Here is a 25,721-nt window from a genome sequence, read left to right on the forward strand (position 1 = left end):
AATGACACTGGAAGCCTTTTCTAAAATTAAAAGTAAAGCTTTATCATTTTACAAAAAAAAAGGAGGGAGGGAACTATTCTTTAGAGTTTGTTTATTGAAAATTTGAAGCAGGAAATAAAAAATAAAGATTTTTTTTTTACACAATTTCATTAAGTTCCATACTTTAAGGACTAAAATATAGTATAAAACTATTTCTGCTATATCTATATGCCAACAAATTACACTTTTCTTTCAATTTTTTTTAAAAGGAGTAGCAATTTCCTTTTAAATAGTTACAAAGAACTATAAAACTCTTATTTAACTCTAGAAAGAATAAAATTCTTTTATCACACAAATGAAGATAAACAGTATTGTTGCAAATCTACACTCAGTTGCTTTAATATTAACATGTACACAATGTTCCTTCATCAACTTTTTCATTTGGGCATCACAAAGATGAGTCTTCTGATGTTCTATAAACAATACGTTTATATGAAAGTCAGAAGTTTAGCTAAAATTCAGCCTACACAGTAATAAATGAATACGGAATGGAAATCAGAATTCTTAAATAGGATAGAAAAGTCCCATTGTCTCTTAAGCAGCAAGAGCACCTTCCCAGTTTAGTTTCAAGATGAGCACCATCCTCCATTTATCCTTGTATTTCCAGGGCCCTGAAGAGCATAGAAAAAATAATATTAATAACTTAATTTTCTATCACTTTCATGTAAATAATTTTAAAATGCTTACGTTTATAAAATCACATAAATTATCAAAGTCAGATGATAGATTAGAGTGATAAAATACATAAAGTTTAAAGTTAGTAATATTCCTTTTTGCTAGGTGTCTTGTTAGATCATAAGAGAAATTCATACATGAATATAAAAAATTGTCAAGCAGTGAGGATTAAACAAATATTTTTACCTGCTTATAGTTCACATTTCCTTTGCATAATCTCCATCAGATTTCTAATTTTTTTTTTCTTAAGAGACAGGGTCTCGTTCTGTTGCCCAGGTTGGAATACAGTGGTGTAATCATAGCTCACTGCAGCCTTAAACTTCTGGGCTCAAGGGATCCTCCAATCTGTGTCCTAAGTAGTGGGGATTAGAGGTATGTGCCACCATGCTCAGATAATTTTTAAATTTTTTGTAGAGACACGGTTTCATTATATTGCCCAGGCTGGTCTTGAACTCCTGGCCTCAAGTGATCCTTTCACCTCGGCCTCCCAAAGCGCTGGGATTACAAGTATGATCCACTGCGCTCAGCCAAATTGCTAATTCATAATCTCAGCATTTCTTAATAAATATTGTTAAATTCTTTTTTAAAAAATATACCCTTAAGAAATGTAAACATATAAAGTAAACAATAAAAAATATATTTTTACAGCTTTGGAAAACTGCAGTTTCTTAAAAAGTTAAACATACGCCCTCACAATTCCACTTCTAGGTACATACCCATAAGAAATAAAAACAAATGTCTACACAAAAACTTGTACATAAATGTACACAGCAACATTACTCACAACAGCTGAAAAGTAGAAACAAGACTGATGAATGGATAAACAAAATGGTAAATCCACACAATGAAATATTTTCTGGCCATGAAAAAGAATGCAGTACTGATACATGGCTACATGGAGGAACCTTGAAAATACTATGCTAAATGAAAGAAGCCAGACACAAGAAGCCACATGTTATACGATTTCATTTATATAAAATGTCCAGAATAGACAAAGTAGACTAGTGGTTGCCAGGGACTAAGGGAAAGAGGAAATATAGGGGGTTGGAGGAATGAGGAGTGACTTACAATGTGTACAGGCTTTATTTTGAGGGTAATGAAAATGTTCTGGATTTTTTAGTGGTGAGAGTTGCAGAAACTTGTGAATATACTTAAAAGCCACTGAATTCTTACCTTTTAAAAGATGAATTTTACTTCCCATAATGTTATGTGGTAATATTTTATCTCAATAAAAATTTTAAAAAGTTTTCTCCCACCCTAGACACCCAATCTCATTCCTCAAAGATAAACACTGTTCATAATTTCTTTATATTCTTTCAAAGATTGTTAGGCATATAATTACCATATAAATACATTGCATTTGGGGTGTTTCTAGTCTACAGTTTTTTTCAAACAATGCCACGTCAAATATCTTAGGTTACAAAATTTGAGTTAGATAGGAGGAATACATTGAAGAGATCTAATGTACAACATGGTGACTGTCATTAATAACAATACTGTGTGATCTTAAAAAAAAAACTAAGAGAGCAGATTTGAAGTGTACTCATTACAAAAATGACAACTGATGTTAACCGGCTTGATTTAGCCATTCCACATGTGCATATATTTAAAAACATCATGCTATAAATGATATACAATTTATCTGTCAATTTAAAAAATTAAATAAATAGGCCAGATGTGGTGGCTCATGCCTGTAATCCCAGCAGTTTGGGAGGCTGAGGCGGGTGGATCACCTGAGGTCAGGAGTTCAAGACCAGCCTGGCCAACATGGTGAAACCTTGTCTCTACTAAAACTACAAAAAGTAGCCGGGTGTGGTGGCAGGTGCCTGTAATCCCAGCTACTCAGGAGGCTGAGGCAGGAGCATCACTTGAACTTGGGAGGTGGAGGTTGCACTCCAGTCTGGGGGACAGGGCGAGACTCCGTCTCAAAAAAATAAACAAACAAATAATTAAATAGATCTCTACATACATGAGTTTATTTGTAAGATAAATTCTATTAATAATAAGTGAAACTCCTAACTCAGGGCAGGTGCAGTAGCTCACACCTGTAATCCCAGCACTGTGGGAGGCTGAGTCAGGAGGACTGCTTTCAGCCAGGAGTTCAAGACCAGCCTGGACAACAAAGTGAGACCCTCTCCCTACAAAAAAATTAAAGGATCAGCTAGGTGTGGTGACATGCACCTGTAGTCCCAGCTGAGGCAGGAGGATTGCTTGAGCCCAGGAGTTTGAGGCTGCAGTGAGCTATGATCATGCCACTGTACTTGAGTCTGTAAGAGAGTTAGACCCCCATCTCTAAAAAAGAAAAAAGAAATTGCTGAGTCAGAATATTTGTATTTTTAGTTTTAATTTTGTCAAACTGGCCCCCCAAGAGGTTGCATACATTTACACTTTCCTCAGTGGTAAATGAAATGTTTTGCCTTATTGTGTTCTATCAGCTTTTGCTCTTTGCTAATCTAATAAAAAAAAAGTATTATACATTTCTTTAATTTTTAAGTAAGCATCTTTATGTCTCTAAGTATTTTTCTGTGGACTACCTATTATTATCCTTTGTCTGTTTTTCTATTGTTAGTGTTTAAAATACTTTAGGCCAAGTGCGGTGGCTCACGCCTGTAATCCCAGCACTTTGGGAGGGCGAGGCGGAAGGATTACTTGAAGTCAGGAGTTCAAGACCAGCCATGCCAACATGATGAAACTCCGTCTCTACTAAAAATACAAAAATTAGCCAGGCATGGTGGTGCGTGCCTGTAATCCCAGCTACTTGGGAGGCTGAGGTGGAAGAATTGCTTGAACCTGTGGGGCAGAGCTTGCAGTGAGCTGAGATTGTGCCACTGCACTCCAGCATACAAAAAAAACACACAAAACTTTAAAGTAACACAGTACACTAATTTCTATTAAAAAAGAATACCATATGTTTAGAGCCAGACTTAGTGGCTCATGCTTGTAATTCCATCACTTTGGGAGGCCAAGACAAGTGGATCACTTGGGGTTAGGAGTTCAAGACCACCTGGCCAAGATGGCGAAACCCAGTCTCTACTAAAAATACAAAAATTAGCCAGTCATGGTGGTGCACGCCTGTTATCCCAGCTACTCTGGAGGCTGAGGTGTGAGAATCACTTGAACCAGGAAGGCAGAAGCTGCAGTGAGCTGAGATGGCACCACTGCACTCCAGCCTGGGAAACAGAGAGAGACTGACTCTCAAAAAAAAAGAATACCATATATCTGAATTAAATAAATTCCAGTAAATTTGTTTGTATGCATATTCTCTTCTATTTAATCAATGACCTTCTAGTGTTCAGTAATCAAATCTTCAGTGGATTAATTCTGGTAATTTAATGCTGTTCATATGTGTAATTAGCAAAGATCAGCTAGTTTATAAACTGGTTTATATGAGGGGAATGGAAAAAAGGAAAGGTGTTAGAATAAAACTTAAAACTATGTATGGGGGAATGTGGTGTCTTTGGAGCACAACTTGTGCCAGGCAAAAAGCAAAAAAAGGCAAAATTTGGCCATTATATTGGCCCCAAATTCTACAGGCTCCATCTGAATATTTTGATCTTCTCATTATAATATGGTAAATATGGGTACATAAAGGTCTGTGCATGCTGGTAGGAGCGGTAGAAAAAATTTGGCAGTGTTTAATACATAATATTTTGCTTTTTTTTAATGCTTGAAATATTTCCCCAAAATAATCTGTTTTAAACGGTATAAATGCCTACCAACGTTTGCATGTAAGATCCTTATCCAGCTGCTTGTTTGGAGCCTGCTGCAGGGCGTACAAGGCTGTCCAGCTGTTGGCGATGTCCTGTATTAATCAACCATTCATAAAACTTGTTCTCTACCAGTACCTGGAACTGCTTCCTTTGATCCCTAAAATTGCAATTGAGAGTAAAAAGAATATAAGAACACAAATTCATATAAATTTTATTCTAAGCAATTATACAACAGTTTAATGAGATAATGTTAAATGATTAATTATTTCTTGTTATCCTTTTGTTCTTACTATTCAGAGTACACTGGACACCCTGCCCCCCAAAGGATTGATCAGATACAATGTCCTCTTTCTAAATACTTATTCATTGTCAGATATTTACCAAGGACCAAGTGAATACTGGGTAGTGTTCTGACTGATGGGGATAAATGTATAAAGAGAAGAGACAAGGCCCCTGTTGAAGCAGGATGATACTTCACAACTCCAGAGGGCACCATTCACACTGTGATCTATGTAATACATGCTCCTGTGGACTACATATTCTAGTAGGGAAGACAGGTAAAAATAAAATAAATAGGCCAGGCATGGTAACTCATGCCTGTAATCCCCGCAGTTTGGGAGGCTTAGGTGGGCGGATTGCTTGAGGCCAGGAGTTCGAGACCAGTCTGGCCAACATTGTGAAACCCTGTCTCTACAAAAATTAGCCAGGCATAGTAGCACATGTCTGTAAGTCCCAGCCATTTGAGAGGCTGAGGCAGGAGAACTGTTTGAACTCAGGAGGTGGAGGATGCAGTAAGCTAAGATCACGCTACTGCACTCCATCCTGGGCAACAGAGAGAGATGCTGTCTCAAAAAATAAAATAAATAAAATAAAATACAATAAAAATATAAAGTTAAGTAGTTTTAGGTGCCATGGAGAAAAATAGAGCAGGGTGAAGGAATAGCAAGTAGTGGAAATGTTATTTTAGAGAGAGAATGGACAGAGATGGCCTCCGTAAGATAACATTTGAGCTTAGGTCTAAATGAAATGATGAAGTAAGCAGAATGAGTATTTGGAGAGGAACATACCAGGCAGAAGAGACCAGAAAAAGTACAAAGGTTCTAAAGCGAGAGCATATTTCCATGTTCGTGATAAGAAAGAGAAGAGTAGCTCCTGATAGACAAGAGCCAGCTTAGCACTATCAGCTAGGCCTTGGTGGAAGATCTGGCCTTGCTTTTGTATTCTTTTGTTGAACATAAACAATACCTCAAACCATCAACATTAGCCAAAGCCACTGCAGGATGATAAACCAAAGCAAGAACAAGACCACTCCATAATCATATCTCAGTTCAGAACCCCCACCTCAACCTCCAAAAAAATGTTGTGACCCAAACCATAAAATCACCAAACATTCCTTTCTTGGAGGAGTAGCTGCTACTTCTTTACAATCATAGTTTTAGCTCTACTTCCCTCCTCCTGCCTTAGATATAAAAATTATTAAACTGCCAAATCACAGATCACTCTCACTTCTAGACAGTCCTGCTTCCTAAAACTCTCCCCCAAATCACCTAACACAAGCCAAAATCCAACAATAAGTTCTTTTTAACACCTGCTGACTGAGTTGAAACAGTTTTCCATGTTCCCCAACCTTTTACTGTGATGAAGCACACTTCTCTCCCTCCTTGCTATAAGTCAACACAATCCACCTTTATTCTCTAGATGTGTTCCTGGGGGTCTTTGGTCAGAGGGCAGTGATTAAATAATAGAAAGAAGACTGGAGTAATGAGAAGGAATGAGTAAATGAGGAAGAACTGCAGAAACTGAGGGAGAGAGAGCCTCGTAAGTATAGTAAAGGCTTTGGATTTTATTCTAAGTATGATGGGAGGCGATCAGAGGGGTCAAAGCAGGGAAATGACATGATCGAATCATTGTTAAAAGGATCACATTGTCAATTTGTTTCAAACTGATTTCTGTCTTCCTATATTCCCAAAGTTAAACTACTTTCATTGTTGCTGGTATCACTGTGGATCTCACCACCTGAAAACACTATGTTTCAGAGTCAACATCTATAAAGCACTTACATGTCACACTGCACATGTGTATGTATAAACTTTTCACATGTAAGAGAATATAGCATTTAATCGTTTCTTGGCCTTTTGGCTGAGATCAAGTGTAGAGAATCTAACCATTTAAATACTAGAAGCAATAATTGCTTTAAAGGAATGTTTTTTCATGACCATACATTTTTACAACACATTATTATAATGTTATTGTTCTACAGTATGATATGGCACGACAATATTTGAAAGAAAACAATGAAGACACTAGAGGCATTTAAGAACCTCTGGTTACACTAGAGAAGCCAGTATAAAGAAAAAAAAGAACCTCTGGAACCAGGCTGACTAGATGTGAATCCTGGCTCCTGTGTGACTTTGGGTAAAGTAATTAATTTCTCAGTTCTTCAGTTTCCTCACCTGTAATAAGGTATTATTGTGAAGAATAAATGAGTTAGTACATAGAAGGTACCTAGAATGGTAGTGGATTATGTGGCATATTCTATGTATGATTTTTTAAAATTCATGTGAGTCTTATATTTGCCAACTAAACTTTAGCTTCTTAAGAAAAGGGAGTCTAATACTGGAGTATTTACTCACTCCCATCCCCCAACCTAACAGCGTTTGAAATACTGATTTGAAATCCAAACCTTAATTTAAACACATACCACAATTTTTTTTTTTTTTTTTTTTTTTTGTCTGAGATGAAGTTTCACTCTTGTTGCCCAGGCTGGAGTATAATGGTGCAATCTCGGCTCACTGCAACCTCCGCCTCCTGGATTCAAGCAATTCTCCTGCCTCAGCCTCCCAAGTAGCTGGGATTACAGGCACCTGCCACAATGCCTGGCTAATTTTTGTATTTTTAGTAGAGACAGGGTTTCACCACGTTGGCTAGGTTGGTCTTGAACTCCTGACCTCAGGTAATCCACCTGCCTCGGCTTCCCAAAGTGCCGAGATTACAGGCGTGAGCCACTGTGCCCAGCCTTACGTTTTTTATTACTTCAGCACAGCTGTAAAAATGTGCAGACTAATTTGCTTCTCCATGAAGTTTCACAAAAAACACAAACTGTTACTTCTAAAAAATACTCACTTTGTCAAATGAGCCTCCTTCACAGTTTTCTGCCAGATCTGTATCTTCTGTTCTCTTTGACCCAGTGCTTTCTGATATGCAGATGGAAGACCCCCAGGTATCTCTGTTGTGTCCCCTTCCATTTCAAAGGGAATAATAAATACATAGAATTCACAAGGTGGTAAAAGCCGGAAGACACTTGTGTCACTGTTCTCTCTGCACACAACCATTGGATTATCCCAATAGTTAGGCACTGTAGCAAGGCCAGTCCTGGCCATATGGTCCTCTAGCATTGGGTAATGGGTATGAAAAGGGGCAAAAGTTACTGTCTGGTTCCCAGAGAGAATAAGTGGGCGCGTAGGCGTCAGAATGTGAAAGATGCAACCTGTTGTAGAAGAGATGGATAAACGATGGCAAACAGCAATGACTTTAACATTGTCACAACTATGGAGGTGAAGCGTAGTCGCTACAGGGCCCAAGACAAAGATGCTACTCCTACACTTCTCAATTGTCACAGATCTGAAAAAAAAAAGGGAAAAATGAGGTAAATTCCTCTAAAACGAAATAAGATTTCAAAAATTTGACTAAAGTATTATTCTTTGATGGCAAAAAAATAATCAGTCACAGTCCAAAGAAAATGTCAGAACATCAGAACACCATGAAGACTGTGCTTACCGTAAGGGAGAGAGCAGATATATAAAAGATTCGTTGCAACGATGAATCTTTACATGTGCCCCCACCAGAGTATCTGAGCTCTTAGCCAACGTCTGCTTGTAAACCTGGCTCATCACCACCATGCGGTGCATCCTAGGGGCCACGTGAGTATTACAAGCAATCTTAGCTCTTTTGGTCGTTCCTTCAACTATTTAAGAAAACATATAAATAGATAAGACAGTTTCAAATCGAAGCAAAACAAACAACCATATGAGGTTATACATGTCTACATGGATACATGTCTAAAATTAGACACCACATGTAGGGACAAAAATGTTAGATCTGGGTTTTGGATAAAGAGGTATTTGCTATACTATTCTCTATTTCTTTCTGTATGTTTGAAATATTTCATAATTTTTGTTTTAAAAAAAATTTAACCTATAATGCATTTAAGATTGCCTATAGATCTAAGATTTTTTCGTGTCTACCCTTCAAGTTAAGTAATGTTCCTAAGGTCATATGGCTAGTAAGCGGTAAAGCTGTCCTAACTCAAATATCTTCTCCTCCAAGATGCTTTACTTTATCATCTCAAACATGATTCACCTCTCTAAATTACCATAATATTAATTCTGTACCCTTCCCAACTTACCACATTATCCCATAAATCCTATTGGAGTTCATGTCTTTTTTTATTTTTATTTTTTCTGTCACCCAGGCTGGAGTGCAGTGGTATAATCTCTGCACACTGCAACCTCCGCCTCCCAGGTTCAAGTGATTCTCCTGCCTCAGCCTCCAGAGAAGCTGAGATTACAGGTGCACATCACCATGCCTGGCTAATTTTCGTATTTTTAGAGGAGATGGGGTTTCACCATGTTGGCCAGGCTGGTCTCAATCTCCTGACCTCAGGTGATCTGCCACCTTGGCCTCCCAAATTGCTGGGATTACAGGCGTGAGCCACCGGGCCCAGCCTGAATTCATGTCTTTACTCCTAAGATCATTACTACCTGAGAGCACATCTTCCTTCACACACACAGTGTCTTGCACAAACTGACACTCAAAAAAATATGTGTAGGTTCCCCTCCTAACACAGTCACACCATTACGTGACTTCCTTCTCAGACTGTACTTCCCTGCAAACCACTGGGACACCCTTGTGAACAATACTGGTGAAATGTAGAGAGATCATATGAGTATGCTATTATTCTTCTTTTAAAATATTTCTTGTTGCAATAAAAAAATAAATAAATAAATAAATAATATTTCTTGTTTATTTTTATTACATAAGTTTACTTTTATTACATATGTACCACCAGGTATGTTATATACAGTTATTTAGAAAAATAACAATAAAAGAAGATAAAAATAATCTGTAATCCAACTATCACTCTTAATATATTAGTATAATCCTTGCGAGAAAAAGTCATAAACAAGAGACAGATGTTCCTTTTTCTCTTTTATAGGGGTAGTATGTTTTAGGTCTTCTACAGAAGACGTGATCACTAATACATTAGAAAACACTAGATTCTTTGTCATTCAATGTAATGTAGATTAAAATATTCAAAAATACCTTGATGAGCCCAAGCCAATTTCTTTCCAGACTTGAGGCAAGCTGATGTACCAAATGGATTCCCAGTCAAACAGGACCTCAACCAGGTTTCCAGCTTGTAGAAAGAGAAAGTCTTAGAGCTCTTTGAGAAGCCACTATCTGCATGCAGTGGCTGCCACAGTGCAAGTTCATGAAGTGGATAGGTTTTTGTGGCTCTACTTATTGTACCTTCAATGAGGAAGCTGAGCGCCACAACAGCTTCTCGAGACACTAGACTACTGTGGGTTGAATGAAATGATGCAGTGAGTTGTTCTGGATCTAAAAGCAGCTCGAGGAGATCAGACAGATGATCACAGACAAAAGCTTGGTGACTGTAATCATTCCAATTCTAAAAAAAGTTAAAAGAAAGCACTCTTAAAGAATAAAGAAATTCTACATATCTACGATTTCTATATTTTAATTATTTTGTATTTATACTCTGACTCATCCCCCAAAAGGAATTAGGTAGCTATATAAACCTCATAGTTTTTTTGTATATGTGATAGGTATAAATAGATTCTCTCTCCACCTTAACTAACTCAAAAATAATACTAATAAATAACCCTTTATGTGTGCCAGGCATCAAGTGTTAAACATATTTTAACATATTTAAACCTAACAATAACCCTAAAATAGATGCCATTACGATGCCCATTTTACAGATGAGGAAATGAATTTACAAAGAAGAAACCTGCCCAAGATCACAGAGCTAGTAAATACTCCAAAAGTTTTAGATCAAACATAAAAATAACTATCATGGAAATTCATTCAGTGAAGCACTGGGTTTCTTAATTTGCCTTCTCCGATTACGGAAGGAATTTCAAATTCTACTGGATGAAATGAGGCAACCAATCTTACTATGAGTAGATTTAAGTGAAATTATAACTTTGGGAATAAGCTTTGACTTTGCAGATGTCCCAGTGATTTGAACCATTCATTTACAGATACTTTTTTGAGCCCCTCTTACTTGGCATGAACAATGTTAAGTGATGAATATGCAACTTAAATAAGACGTAGTTTTTCAGTCTTCAAGGAACTTAAGAGTCTAGGTAGTAAGAAGATAATATAAATAAATTACCATAACAGTGAGATAAGACCTACAGCAGAGACCTGTAAAGATGTTCTATAAGCATGAAAGGAACAACTAACTCCATCTGGGGAAAAATAAATCATATCTGAGTGCTGTTTGAATAGATGCCTGATTGATGTTGGTAGTTAGGCAAACAGACATGATAAAAAGCATGCTAGGCATAGAAAACTTAATCAAGGGCCCACAGGAGTAAAAGTACCTTCTGTGTTAAGAGAGCTAGCTGCAAGTTCTGGGTGGGGTACAGGAAGCATGCTGGGAAGTGACAGCTGAAGTTAAAATGGTAGGCAGGGACCAATCATGAAAGGCCTTTTATGAAATGCTAAAACATCTGGACTTTATTGGGTATGCCAGAGACTTTCAAGCTATTTTCTAAATAGCTGTATTTTTTTTCTTTTCAATAAATTTTCCTCTGGATGCCAAAGAAAACAGATAAAAGCAGAGTTATTCTCAGTCTCAACCTGTTCTTCCTCCCTTTCACCCCAACCAACCCCCTCCCTCAAAGTAGACCCTGAGGTGGTTCCATGGAGTACAATATAAAACAACATTAACAATGAGGATAAGTTGATAGAGTTTAGACAGGAGATAGATATACTCCATCTGCATTTTGGAAAGTCCAGTGTGGTAGGTGGACTGCTGACTAAAGCAAGGTGACCAGCTTGGACCTAATTCTAGAAATCAAGGAAAGAAATAGTCATTTGATAAAAAAGCTAGATAAGAGGAAGAAAAGCAACAGAGTTAAATGGTTATTCTGAGGCAGAATCAGGAAGGCTTGACAATGAGATATGAGTGGTGAGAGAGAACATGGGAGAGTTTTACTCACATAAGAAGTACAAGTTAACTCAAGTAAAGGGAGATTTTACTGTATGGACCCTCAGCTGTCTCCCAAACTGAAGTAGAGGCAAGCCTCATTAGAACTGGAACTGGAAAGCCATCGAGAACCTGCATGTCTGTTCCAATCCCTTCTTTTTCTCTGATTATAAGCAACCTGTGCTTCTCTGATTACCTCAGAATTTCTAATCCCTTATAACTCCAGGTCATTCATGAACATGATGGCTATTCTAGTCCCAATGTCAAATGGGTTTTCAGTTCAAACACCTATCACCAATGCATAATTTCTTCCTGGGGGAATGGACTGGCCCAGATCATCACTTTAAATCTGACCAATTTCAAATACATAGCAATAAATGGGCTACTCAAGTGTCCATCCCTGATCCAATTAGTTATTGGGAGAAGTCATGCTGTAGTATAGAACAAAGTCACATTTACTATGCAACAAGTCTCATGCTAATAGATTACTGAAGTCTCATAGCCATTCAGAAATATGCATTATTATCTCCATTTAGAGAAGAGAATCCAAGGCCTAGAGAAGTTAACTGACTTGCCTAAACTCATATGACTAAATGATATTAAATAATAGAGGCAGATCTGAATGTAGGCTACTTTGGCTCAAAACACCATTTCCTACCAGTGCCCATTCTGCAGGAACTACATGTGGCGAGAGAGGTAGTGATTGGTATCTCTAATACATCTGGACTTGAACATTCTGAATTTAAGGGATAGCTAAGACATCTATATGAAGTGGTAAGTATAAAGCAAGAGCTCTGTAATGGAGACAAACTTGGGAGTCACTTAGACTCTGCAAGCACTACATCTTGATGATCCTTTAGTCAAATAAGTTGATTCACATTCATTAACATTTTTTAAATGGGAATGCTAATTGAATATAGTAAATGATTTGCCCAAAAATCAGGCAAGTGATTTTTCTATCAGTGAAAGAACTGAAACAATTTCTCTATTTTGATTAAGATTGTACACATTGATTTTGTTTTATAATTTTTTAAAAAGTGAAAAATAAAACAAGCCATCAAATCACTGGCTTACGTAAGAAATCCCATCATAATTTTTGCAAGTGAACCATCTCCCTCACAAATTGTCCCTTTTAGAGAATGAGATCAAGGTATAAAGAGTACCTTATTAAGACAATTAGATTTTTCAGTGAGGTCAGGAGACTGAGATCTGTTTTTTGGACTGGGCCACTCTTCTCCAATCAAAGACGTCCTTAGGGAGACCTTGTTCAACTGTTGAATGTATAAGAAGAGCAGAAACTGTAGGGTGTCCACTGAAAGCTGTCCAAGAAGAAAACAGAGGAGGAACACAACATTTTAAAACATCAACCACTAGTCTACAACTAAGTAGACATAGTAAATTCACAAGTTGGCTGATCCTAAAAAAACAAACTTAGAAACATTGCTAGTTTTGTTATGTATGTCTCTGTTAACCAGATGTAAGAGTTTCTAAAACTAATTAAAGTAGAATAATTTACCTTCACAGGAAGCTGTACAGCATCTATGGCTACAGAAATTATCTCCCAAAACTGATGAAAGGATAATTATTTCAGAAGTTTAAACTTACAGTTAAAAAAAAACCTTAGTAATTTGAATAAATGAGTAAATGGAAGAAAGGAGAAAATTGAGTCAAGACATAGAGGTTTAATTTAAGACTCATAAACTTATCAAGAAAGTTCAGGATATTAGTGCAATACCTGAAGTTGTATGTAATTTTTTGGCACGTGCATTTTTTAAAGGGAGCAGGCCTCAGGTTTTCACCAAATTCTTAAAGGGGTGTTTGACTTAAAGACAAAAACACTATCGGTCTGATAGATGTACAGTCATTTCTTATTCAAGGAAGGGCGTGGTTGACATGATTTGAAGCTCATGATTACCCTCATCTACCCAACCCCATACAAAAGAGGCAAAAAAGTAAAGTAGTACATCTCGGTCTTTAGCTATATGTACCCTGATTCCCATTCTGGCTCAAAACCACTATCATCTAAGAAACTTAAAAGTATAGATTCTCAGGATCACCCAGACCTATTCAATCAACTGTCAACGTGAGCCTGATGAATTTGTATATTTTATAAATTTTTACTTCCTTAAACTCTTGAGATAATTGTAGATTCAGATATAGTTGTGAGAACTCAGACAGAAAGATCTCATGTAGTCTTTAACCATCTTGCCAAACTATAGGACAATATCACAATTAGGATATTGACACCAATATAGTCAAGATACAAGAATATTTCATCAATATAAGAATCTCTCATGTTGCCCGTCTACAGCCATACCTACTTCTCCGTCTCCATCACCCATTCCTTAGGCCCTTAGCTTCTACTTACTTGTTCTCCATCTCTATAATTCTGTCATTTCAAGAATGTTAGGTAAATAGAATATAGTATGTAACCTTTTGGGATTGGCTTTTTTCACTAAGCATAATTCCTGATTTTATATATACTTTCATTTTAAACAATTATTTGTTACATTATCATTATTTCTTCATGAAGACTACAGGATCCTTGCCTTTTCCATTTTTATACCCCTAGGAACTAGCAAAGCATCTAGTACATAAAAAGCACTCAAAAAATCTAGAACTTCCTTAAGATTTTATTCATCTCTACATGCACAGCATCCAGTACTATACCAAGCACATAGTAAACAATAAATACTTGATTAATGAATAAATGTACGCCCTTCCCCTCTTCATTGCTTGACAAACTTCTTTTCAATTTCTAAAACGTTGTTTAGATATTACCCTACATGGCAGAGACTGCTAGATGCTTACTAAATAATTTTTTCTTCTTCCTAGGTATGGAATTAAATGGCATTGCCCATCTTCCCTTGCAGTTAGATATGGCATAAATGAATGACGGTAACTGAATGTGGGTGAATTTATCTTTATCACTCTCAAGCCTAATCCATAAAACTCCCAAAAGAAATAGAAGCAAAAGGACTCTGAGGCCCTAAGGGGCATGGCTGTGGCAAATTGTATTATTATTTGCTATTGTTCACTTTAAAATTCTCTAAGAGGCTTATACAGTCCTATCCATGGCCATGGGATTTTTCTTATCTCCTGAAAGGTGGTTTACCTTCCCAACTTCATGGGAATAATGCCTCAGCCAATGGAATGTAAGTAGTCTTAGTTTACGTCACATACGAGCAAAAGTTTTAATAGGCATCATAAGCCCAGAAACAAACTCACACATATATGGTCAACTAATTTTCCACAAGGATGTCTAGAATACAAAATGCAGAATAGTCTTTTCAATAAGTAGTGCTGAGAAAACTGGATATACGCATGCAAAAGAATGAAATTGGGCCCCTAGCTTGTATCACACACAATCAACTCAAAATGGATGAAAGACTTAAATGTAAGAGCTGAAACGGTAAAACTCCTAGAGAAAAATAGGGAAAAAGCTCCTTGACATTGGTCTTGGTAATTATTTTTTGGATATGACACCAAAAGCACAGGCAACCAATGTAAAAATAAACAAGTCGAATTACGTCAAACTAAAAAGCTTCTGCACAACGAAGGAAACAATCAAAAAAATGAAAAGGTAAACCATGTATCTGGTAAGGGGTTAATATCTAAAATACATAACGAGCTCCTACAACTCAATAGCAAGAAAAACTAACCTAATTAAAAAATGGACTATGGGACTGAATAGACATTTCTCCAATGAAGACATACAAATGGCCAGTAGGTATATTGAAACGGTGCTCAGCATAACTAATCATTAGGGAAATGTAAATCAAAACCACAATGAGAGATCACCTCACGCTTGTTAACAAAAGATTAACAAGTATTGGTAAAGATGCAAAGAAAACTGTCAATGAGAATGTAAACTGGTACAGCCATTATAAAAAATAGCATGGAAGTTTCTCAAAAAATTAAAAACAGAACTACCACATGATCTCACAATCCCACTTCTGGGTATTTATCCAAAAGAATTGAAATCAGGATCCTGGAAATAATATCTGCACCCCCATGTTCACTGCAGCATTATTGATAATAGCCAAGATACAGAAGCAGCCTAAATGTCCACAGATGGATGACTAGATAAAGAAAACTTGGTATGTAGATATAATGGAATATCATTTGGCCTTAAAAAAGAAAGAAATCATGTTGGGTACAGTGACTCATGCCTGTAATTCCAAAACTTTGAGAGACTGAGGTGCGAGGATCACTTGAAGCCAGGAGTTCAAGACTAGCCTGGGCAACATAGTGAGATCTCAACCTCTATAAAAAAATACAAAAATTAGCCGGCCATGATGGCACACACCTGTAGTCCTAACTACTCAGGAGGCTGAGGTGGGAGGATTGCTTGTGCCCAAAAATTCCAGGCTACAGTGAGCTATGATTATATCCCTATACTCCAGCTTGGGCAACAGCGTGAGACCCTGTCTCTTAAAAAAGAAAGAAAGAAATCTTGCCACTTTCAACAACATGGATGGACCTGGAGGACATTATGCCAAGTAAAATAAGCCAGACACAGAAAGACAAAGCTATATGATCTCACTTATATGTGGAATCTAAAATAGTCAAACTCTAAAACAGAGAGAAGAGTGACTGATACGTGCCAGGAGGAGGGGTAATTGGGGAGGTGATGGTCGAAAGCTACTAAGTTTCCATTATGCAAGAAAATTAAGTTCTGAAGATCTATTATACAGCATGCTGCCTAGAGATAATAATTATATGTTGTATACTTAAAATTCTCTAGGATAGTAGATCTTAAGTGTTCTTAACACATACACACACAAAATAACAATCATAAAAGAGGAGGGAAAACTACGGGAGGTGACGGCTATGTCTGTGGCCTTGATGGTCACGATGGTTTCACAGCATATACGTATCCCCAAACGTATTGAGCTGTATACATAAAATAAGAATTTAAAAAGTGACTGAGTTTCCCTCCATTCTGTTGTTGTTCTTCCCTTCTGTTGTAAGAATGGGAATGATCTACACAGAAGCTACTTCTTTAGCCTGTGTCCCCAAATGAGAAAACACAGAGCCAAGCCACAGCTTTGACAAGAGCCATAGCAAAAATAACGGCTACATGTAAAATGGGCAAGAAATAAACCTTTTTCTTCTGTAAGCCACCGGAATTTCATTTGTTTCTTCTTAACAAATGAAATCAGCTTTTAACAAAGCTGAGTAATAGTGACTCCAAGTGACGGAAGCATGGATCCCCGGGTCATTGCTTGGATGACAGCAGCCCAGAGATAATCCAACCAGGTGTACCTGTGTTGGATTGCTGCCTGATTGAGAAATAAACAGTTACTGTTCTAAGTCACTGAAATACTGGGTTATCTGTTACCATAATTAGTCTACTTGATTAATATACTTTCTCTGTGAAGTCTTTCCTGATCACTGAAATAAATCATTCTTTATTCAATTTCCGTACTTTGTGTATTCTTTTTATTATACATATCACACTATTAAATAGCATCTTGTTTTTTTTTTATATTGGCTTTCTCTGCTAGTCTATAAGCTCCATAAGGGCTGAGATGCTATCCTAATCATCTTTGAATCCCAGCATGTAGCAGATGTCCATTTTAAAACAGTCAGCTCTGACTGTAACGTATCAGTTGTCCATAACAGTAATTCACCCCAAAATCTTTTTAAAGTCAGTAAAATATTTCCTTTTTCAATAATGGGATTCCTGTAACATTACTCTTTTGGGAGTAGGTGAGTAAGGTCTGGTACGTAAGGACTAATTCATTGAGCACATTAAATACTGCCAAACTGGAACTACTAAAACTCAAATGATAACTTGAGATTACAATGGCCATTAGCCAAAACCTAAAATTTTACAGCTAAAATAAAAATTAAAAATGGTTTATTGGGCCATATGGTGGCTTATGCCTGTAGTCCCAACAATTCAGGAGGCCAAGGCAAGAAAACTGCTTGAAACCAGGAGTTCAAGACCAGCCTGGGCAACAAAGTGAGACTCTGTCTCTATTTAAAAATTTTAAAATTATCATAATAAATAAACACAAAATTTTAAAAAGAATGGCTTATTTCCAAAAGTAATAGCACACACACACACACACACACACACACACACACACACATCAATCCATACCTGATTTCTCTGCTTTTCAACTTCTTCCTCAGATGTGCAGTTGGACAGAACCTCAGACCATTCCAGGCGCTCCTCAGGTGTCTTCGCTGAAAGACTATCAAAGATTTCGAAGTAAAGCCACGCCAGGTCCTTGGCCAACTGCAGCTTCCCACAAGCGATATGCCTCCATGTAGACCAGTAGAGGCGCGGGTAAGCTCTTTCTGTGGCCCGGATTTGCACATAGGTGGAAATCTTCCTGAGATAGTGAAGACTAAACTTGGATGGAGGGGGGACCTGCAAGGCACCCACTATGAAGGGTTCTGCTTTCACCCAGAGGAGAACTCTGGACTCATCCATATTATCTCTAAGAACATCTGGGTGAAAAGGCTTCTTTGCATACCTAGGAAGCAAAGTTTCTTCATAAACTGATTTGAAACAAGTCTCATTTATACATTTTTTCTTGGAAGGCGACCCCTCTCTCTCAACTGTGTCACATGTACTACATCCTCAGCGTAAAAGGCAGCTCTAGTTCATCAACCAAGAGCTGAACAGTTTGTTTTTATCAGATCTCATTATAATCTGAGAAAAAAAATGTGATAAAACAAAATGATCTTACTCCAATTGTTAGAAATCCATGTTTTAGGAAGTGTGTGTAAATGCATGAAGACTGAGATCCCAGGAGGAAAAGGAATGAGGGGAAAAAAGTCATCCTATCACAGGTTTGAAACCTGTTTCTACTCTAAGGGAGAACACTGGTCAAAATAAGGGGAATACATTTCACAGAGTTAAATCACTTACACATAGAAGACAGTTGGTTAAAGATCTGGACATGTTATTTGACCATAGAAACTCAATATGAAGTACTAATATGAGGTGTAGTAGACAAGAATGCTAATGTAAACATAGACTGCAAGAATAGATCGGGGAAGTTACAGCGTCTTTATTCTCTGTAACAGTGAACCCACTCTGGCATATTCTATCCTGCTCAGTTCAGGTGTGATAGTTTGATTTTTTTTTTTGTAACAATGTAACAAAAATCATATAACATGATTTTTATGGAATGTTTATAAACTTCAAAAACAGGAAATCATCCACAATCCCACCAGTAAAGGGCAACTAATTAATATTTTATTCTATTTCCTTGTTGTCTTTATTTATTTATTTATTTATTTTGAGATGGAGTTTCCCTCTGTTGCCCAGGCTGGAGTGCAGTGGTGCGATCTTGGCTCATAGCAACCTCCACCTCCCAGGTCCAAGCGATTCTTGTGCCTCAGCCTCCTGAGTAGCTGAGATTACAGGTGCCCACCACCACACCTGGCTAATTTTTGTATTTTTAGTAGAGAAATGGTTTAACTATATGCTGGCCAGACTGGTTTCAAACTTCTGATCTCAAGTGATCCACCTGCCTCAGCCTCCCAAAGTGTTGGGATTATAGGCGTGAGCCACCGGGCCCAGCCTCTTGTCTTTTTTCTACACATAAATTAGATGTTAGTTTTTGAATTTTTACAGTTGTGATGTTACATACACAATTCTGTATTATTTTAAAAGCTCTATAGTATTCTAAATAAATGTATCCCATTTTATTCAACTATTCTCCCATTTTTAGACACCTTACTAGGTTTCAGATTTTTAACAAAAACAACATAGGCAAAATACTGATCATTATTTAAGTGGGATGATGGACACGTGGTGGGGGCTCATTGATTCTACTTTTGTGTATGTAAAAAAAAACATTTCGTTACAAAAGTTCAAATGTTACCAGTATAAACAATGCTATGACTACCATCTTTCTTCGAATTTTCTGCATTACGAATTATTTCCTTGTGAAAATTTTCAGATGTACTTTTGTGAAATGAAGTAACTGACATTTCTAAAGCTTGTGAAATATATTCTTGTTGCTTCAAATGATTTTATCAAATCGTACCATCCTTTGACTATGGTACCCACTTCACTGTGCACCCCTCAACATTAGCAACATCACTTTTGTTTTTTTTTTTTTGAGACGGAGTTTCACTATTGTTGCCCAGGCTGGAGCGCAATGGCACCATCTCGGCTCACCGCAACATCCACCTCTCAGGTAAAAGCGATTTCTTTGGTAGCTGGGATTACAGGCATGCGACACCACGCCCAGCTAATTTTGTACTTTTAGTAGAGATGGTGTTTCTCCATGTTAATCAAGCTAGTCTCGAATTCCTGACCTCAGGTGATCCGCCCCCTCGGCCTCCCAAAGTGCTGGCATTACAGGCGTGAGCCGCCATGCCTGGTCTAGCAACATCATTTTTAAAAAAATCTAAAAAGTTTAAAAGTCATGTGACTGATGAAAAATGTTTTATTGCTATTATGTTTTGCATTTGATTCTAAGAAAACTGCTTTTTTGTTTTTCTTTTTTTTTTTTTGAGACAGTTTCGCTCTGTTGCTCAGGCTGGAGTGCAGTAGCACAATCTCGGCTCACTGCAACCTCTGCCTTCCAGGTTCACCTGCCTCAGTCTCCTGAGTAGCTGGGGTTACTCCTGGCACCCACCACCAAGCCCAGCTAATTTTTGTATTTTTATTTATTTATTTATTTATGAGACAGAGTCTCCCTCTGTCACCCAGGCTGGAGTGCAGTGGCGCGATCTTGGCTCACTGCAATCTCCGCCTGCAGGGTTCAAGCAATTCTCCTGCCTGAGCCTCCAGAGTAGGTGGAATTACAGGTGCTCACCACCATGCCCGGCTAATTTTTTGTATTTTTAGTAGAGACAGGGTTTCACCATGTTTCCACTGCGCCTGGCCAACTGTGCCTCTCTCCAGAATGATCTGTTCGGAAAAATAACTGACGTCAATCGAGTGCTTACTATGTAGCAGGTAGCACGCTAATGATTTTGCATACTTCACCTCCTTTCGTCCTCACAACCACCTGGAGATACATTACTTATGACTACACATTTCCGATTAAAACAACGAGGCTTAGCGAAGTTAAGAGATTTCCCTAAGGACACATACTCAGACAGCATAGCCCTAGATTAGGATTCAGCTCTGGCTTGAGAACTACATGGCTATAAACGTATTCTGGGAATCCAGTTTTGGAAGAATCTATTAAAAATGGGAGTGAAACCTGGGCACGGTGGCTCACGCCTGTAATCCCAGCACTTTGGGAGGCCGAGGCTGGCGGATCACCTGAGGTCAGGAGTTCGAGACCAGCCTGACCAACACGGAGAAACCCTGTCTCTACTAAAAATACAAAATTAGCTAGGCGTGGTGGCGCATGCCTGTAATCCCTGCTACTGGGAAGGCTGAGGCAGGAGAATCGCTTGAACCCGGGAGTCAGAGGTTGCAGTAAACCGAGATTGCACCATTGCACTCCGGCCTGGGCAACAAGAGTGAAACATGTTGGTCAGGCTGTTTAAAAAAAAAAAGGGGGGGGGGGGGGAAAGAATGGACCCAGAAGAGAATTTCCAAAATTAACAGCCTTAGACAGGAAGCCACTGAAGGGTCAGGTGAAAGAACCAGGGAGCGTAAACTCAAAAGAAGGGTGTGGAAGGGCAAAAGGCAGCTGTCTTCGAATGTGGAGAGACTGGCGTCGTTCTGAATAAAACCAGACGATGAACGTTAGGCGAGGAAGACCTCAGTTCTCTCCAAAATGTAAAGAGGCTTCTCTGTGAGGTACTGAGCCTGTCAAAGGCAAGATCCCAGGGATGAGCCCTTCATTCTATCTCGGAGAGACGAGAGGGCTCAATCCGTAAACAAACTGGGGCTCTGACCCTGGCGGTGTGCTGGGGTTAAGGTTTTCCCGGTCCGGTGATCTGCGTGGCTCCAAGGCGCTGGTCCTGGGGCTTCACCGCCACCTTGGACGCGATCCCCAGTGGGATCCTGCGTGGGCCGCCCCAACGCCGCGACCAGACTTCAGGAACACAGACACTCTGGCTGACAGGGACGATAGTCCACTTGAGACGCGGCAAGCGCGAAGGCAGCCTTCCTGGCCCAAGCCTGAAGCCTGACTGACCCACGCCGCCCTCCCCGGTGCCAGCCCGGGCGCAGTTACCTGCTAAGGCAGGCGCCACTCCGCCACAATTCTCCGCGCGGCGCCGCGCCCCGCGTCCCCTCGCTGGTCCCGCCCCTCGCCCTCCGCCGCGCGCCGCCACCGGGCCCACTGCGCAAGCGCGAGGCCCTGCATCACCGAGACCCGGCGGACCCCGTTGCTAGAGCGGCAGATTGCGACTTAAGCCTCTGAGAAAATCTTGGCCGGGACTGAGAGTCTTCGACGGTAGCACCTGGAGCCGGACCCACCACTTTCTGGTGTCGCGCCTTTGAACCCGGGGGAGCAGAAAGCTTTCTGTTGCTCCACATAACTGTGGCCAGCCAATAGCTGCTGGCAAGGTCAGCACACTTTCATCAGTAATACTACTACTACTGATGGCAGTTTGCATTTATAGAGCGCTTACTATGGTCTCAGCACTGTGTAAAGCAACTTTAGGTGTATTTCCTCAGTCTTCTCAAGAGCCCTTTAAGTACATTTGATTTACTGATGAAGAAACTAGGGCATACAAAGGTGAAAGTAACACACCCCTAAGGTCACATTGCAAGAGATGGAGCCAAGATTCAAACCCAGGCGGTCTGAAGCAAGACTGGCACTCCCTGCAGCCCCTCAGTGTTGGCTTCTGAACTCGTTAGTTTTCCCGACGTGTTTCCACTTTCACGAAGCTTTTTCAGATTACCCAGCAGAAGCTATCACTACTTCCTTTAAAATTCCATTTCAGGATGTCTGGACATTTCCTGCTTTTTTTTTTAGTTCGTTTATGGCCTCTCTAGGTGTGGAAGATACAAAGGTAAATTAGACCCTAAAATGCAATTTAGTTCCTCTTTTGTGTGGCTTCTGTCCCTACTGGGTATCTTCCTGAAAGCAGGGGCTTCAAATTTCCACAGACCTGGGTTAGGATCCAGGCTGCACCACTTACTAGCTCAGTGGCCTTGCTGTTACTTGTTATCACTGTGTATCTGGCACAGTGGTAGACACTAGAATTACAGGAGCAAATAAAACAGACAAGGTCCTTGCTTTCTTGGGAATGTATAACAGAGAGAATAGACAATATATATTAAGGAATAAAATAGAATAATTTCAGATAGCGATAAATGCTATGAAAATTGGGGCAGGGGGTCAGGGAGGGCCACTTTGTAGTGCCAAATTTGAGCTGAGGCCTGAAGAATAAGCAGCCAGCCATACAGTGATCACCATCCACGTAAATTTTACTCAAAAATGAGACGTCAACCACCACCTGTGGAGGTCTGTTCTGCAGACCTTGACTCAATGATGGATGAATAAATGCACTCACATCTAGTTCAGTGATTCAAGTGGGCTAGGGATGGTTATCGGCTGCTTTCAGAGGGCAACCCCCTCTCCATCCTCACATTTATTCAGTATGAATTTCATAACAGAGTTTCTAAGTTAACATGCTTGTGGATAATTAACATGGTTAAAAGAGTGGTTTTATCAATGATAAAAGCTTTTGGTTCCATGCCCAGAGTAAACACTATTAATGGGTAATTCCCTTTTGATCTGCCCCTGAGAGGACCATCCAGCACAAAGTTTACATGAGTAAACAGAATAGAGACAAAGGGATGTGGGGTAAACAGACTTAACTGGGAAAGCTTCTTATTGTCTCTATCTTTTCCCTAATCTAATGTAAATGAACTGGCTGCCTTCAGCCTGTCCCAATAAAACCTTTCAGCCTTCCAAAAGGTTTGAGACAATAATCTCTATAACTTTCCCTAATATTTCCCTAATTATTTTGCCAGCCACCCCAAGTGAATCTCCCACAAAAATCCTTCCACACCTACTCCATGCCAGGCAGTGTTCTAAGGTGCTGTTTCATACAGCTGTGAAGAGAACAATATAGATTCATGCTGTCATGAAACTGGCATTTCAGTGTGTAAGTCTAGGGTCCAGGGATTAAAAAAATAAAATAAAATCGGAGGCTGGGCATAGTGACTTATGCCTGTAATCCCAGCAATTTGGGAAGCAAGGCAGGTGGATCACTTGAGGTCAGGAGTTCGAGACCAACCTGGCCAAGATGGTGAAACCCTGTCTCTACTAAAAATACAAAATTAGACATGTGTAGTAGCATGTGCCTGTAGGCCCCGCTACTCGGGAGGCTGAGGCAGGAGAATCACTTGAACCTGGGAGGTGGAGGTTGCAGTGAACCGAGATTGTGACACTGTACCCCAGCCTGGTCGAAAGAGTGAGACTCTGTCTCAGGAAAAAAAAAGAAAAAAAAGAAAAGAAAACAGGATAGTGTAAGAGTAAGGAACTCAGTAGGGGCTAATTCTGATTGATTGGTCAGGGAAGTCTTCCCTGAGGTGGTGACCTTTAAGCTGATATATGAGTTGAAGAAGGAATCACCCATGTCAGGACATGAGGGAGAGTACAGTGTTTCAGGCAAAGGGAATAGCTAGCACAAAGGCCCTCGGCAGGTGTATGCAAAAAAGAAAGGAAGCAAGTTTTGCTGGACTATGGTTAGGAGTGTAAGAGGTGAGAGTACAAAGCATAAACAGCTTTGTAAAGTAGCATTAAGTTGGGATTTTACTCTAAGTGCAAAGCAAGAGTCATTCCAGGCTTTTAAGCAGGGGAGTGACATGATTCGACTTTTTATTTTTATTTATCTTTATTTATTTTTTTTGAAATGGAGTCTCACTGTCGCCCAGACTGGAGTGCAGTGGTGCGATCTCCACTCACTGCAACCTCGACCTCCCAAATTCAAGGGATTCTCCTGCCTCAGTCTCCCGAGTAGCTGGGATTACAGGCGCCCACCACCACACTCAGCTAATTTTTGTATTTTTAGTGAGACAGGGCTTCACCATTTTGGCCAGGCTGGTCTTGAGCTCCTGACCTCAGGTGATTCCCCCACCTCGGTCTCCCAGTGTGCTGAGATTACCGGTCTTTTTTTTTTAATTATGGAGTGGGGGACAGGATGAGCAACATATATTAAGGTATTAAGGAAGATATTAAAGAGTAGGGGCAGGCAGACCAGTTAGGAGGCCCTGGCCAGGTGAGAGATACTCTGTGATCCAGAGACCCAGTAATGGAGATATAGTGGACAGATTCAAGTATAGTTCAAGGGTAAAGATTTGGATAGCTTATACATGAAAGGAATAAAAACACCTAGAGTTTTGTCCTGATCAACTAGGTGTTGTGTAACTGTGATGAGTAAAATCCGGGGAAGAGGGGGAATCAACTGCTTAAACTGTAATAATGGTTTTTATTCGTTGCCTGCTTACTATGTGCCCAACGATTTACAGATATTTTTTCCCTGTAAAAATTCACAGCACTGCCAATAAGTACTTTGCCTTAGTTTTGCTGATAAAGAAACTTAGGCTCAGACTAGGGAGGAGAGGAGGGATAGAGGAGTCTCACCTCTAAGTGGTGGAAGCTGAATCCTAACTTAAGTCAGTCTATCGTCACGGTCGCCTTTCCGAGACGGTTGCCTTATCGAGTTGCTTGGAGAACGTAAAATAAGAGTCCTAAGCAATGCGTCCGAAGCAATGCGTCCGATGTACAGCAGTCGTGGAATAACTGTCCCGGCCCATTCTGCCGCTGTACTTCTGCTCCCTCTTTCGGCGCGAAGCTGGATATGAATGAAATTCCAGACTTGTAACAGAGAGAAAACTTTGCTCCCGCAATTGGTCAGTGTTGGGGAGGAGCCTCCCGATTGGTGGAAAGTCCGAGGAAGTAGGCGAGCTGGAGGGAATTTCTTGTACCTCAGGTGCCCTCGCTCGGCCCCGCCCCCTACCTTACGTAATTTTCTACGACTCGCGGTAGCTCGGGCAGAGCGGGTTCCTGCAGCGGCGCAATCCTCTGACGTCTCTTCTTCTAATTGGTCGGGAGCTGCGATTGCAATTCTGAAGCCTAACTGGCTGCCCTTGCCGCCTCGGAGGTGAAGTGTACTGCGCTCATTGGCTTCCAGGCGCCGGCCGCGTGTGATGTCCCGGGCAACGA

At 39.6% G+C, this 25,721-nt stretch overlaps 1 protein-coding gene across 3 annotated transcripts; it reads right to left on the reverse strand.

Moving 5' to 3' along the window:
• Positions 1 to 74: 74 nt before the first annotated feature.
• Positions 75 to 25,493, reverse strand: TBCCD1 (TBCC domain containing 1). 3 transcript variants are annotated; one of them, XM_012470826.2, is made up of 8 exons: positions 25,140 to 25,493; positions 17,774 to 18,152; positions 12,825 to 12,980; positions 9,747 to 10,113; positions 8,202 to 8,388; positions 7,548 to 8,045; positions 4,431 to 4,581; positions 75 to 650 (listed from the first exon to the last, which is right to left on the reverse strand). In XM_012470826.2, the coding sequence occupies exons 2-7, from the start codon at positions 18,107 to 18,109 to the stop codon at positions 4,452 to 4,454; spliced, it is 1,674 nt and encodes a 557-aa protein (XP_012326249.2). In that variant the 5' UTR covers positions 18,110 to 18,152; positions 25,140 to 25,493; the 3' UTR covers positions 75 to 650; positions 4,431 to 4,451. The 3 variants fall into 3 exon arrangements, with proteins under 3 accessions (XP_012326249.2, XP_012326250.2, XP_012326248.2); XM_012470827.2 differs by lacking the exon at positions 25,140 to 25,493 and adding an exon at positions 21,774 to 21,837 and having other exon boundaries at positions 4,435 to 4,581; XM_012470825.2 differs by lacking the exon at positions 25,140 to 25,493 and adding an exon at positions 21,774 to 21,837.
• Positions 25,494 to 25,721: the final 228 nt, after the last annotated feature.

Source organism: Aotus nancymaae, unplaced genomic scaffold, assembly GCF_030222135.1.
Source record: "Aotus nancymaae isolate 86718 unplaced genomic scaffold, 86718_ANA_hifiasm-v0.15.2.pri h1tg000067l, whole genome shotgun sequence".
NCBI lineage: Eukaryota > Metazoa > Chordata > Mammalia > Primates > Aotidae > Aotus > Aotus nancymaae.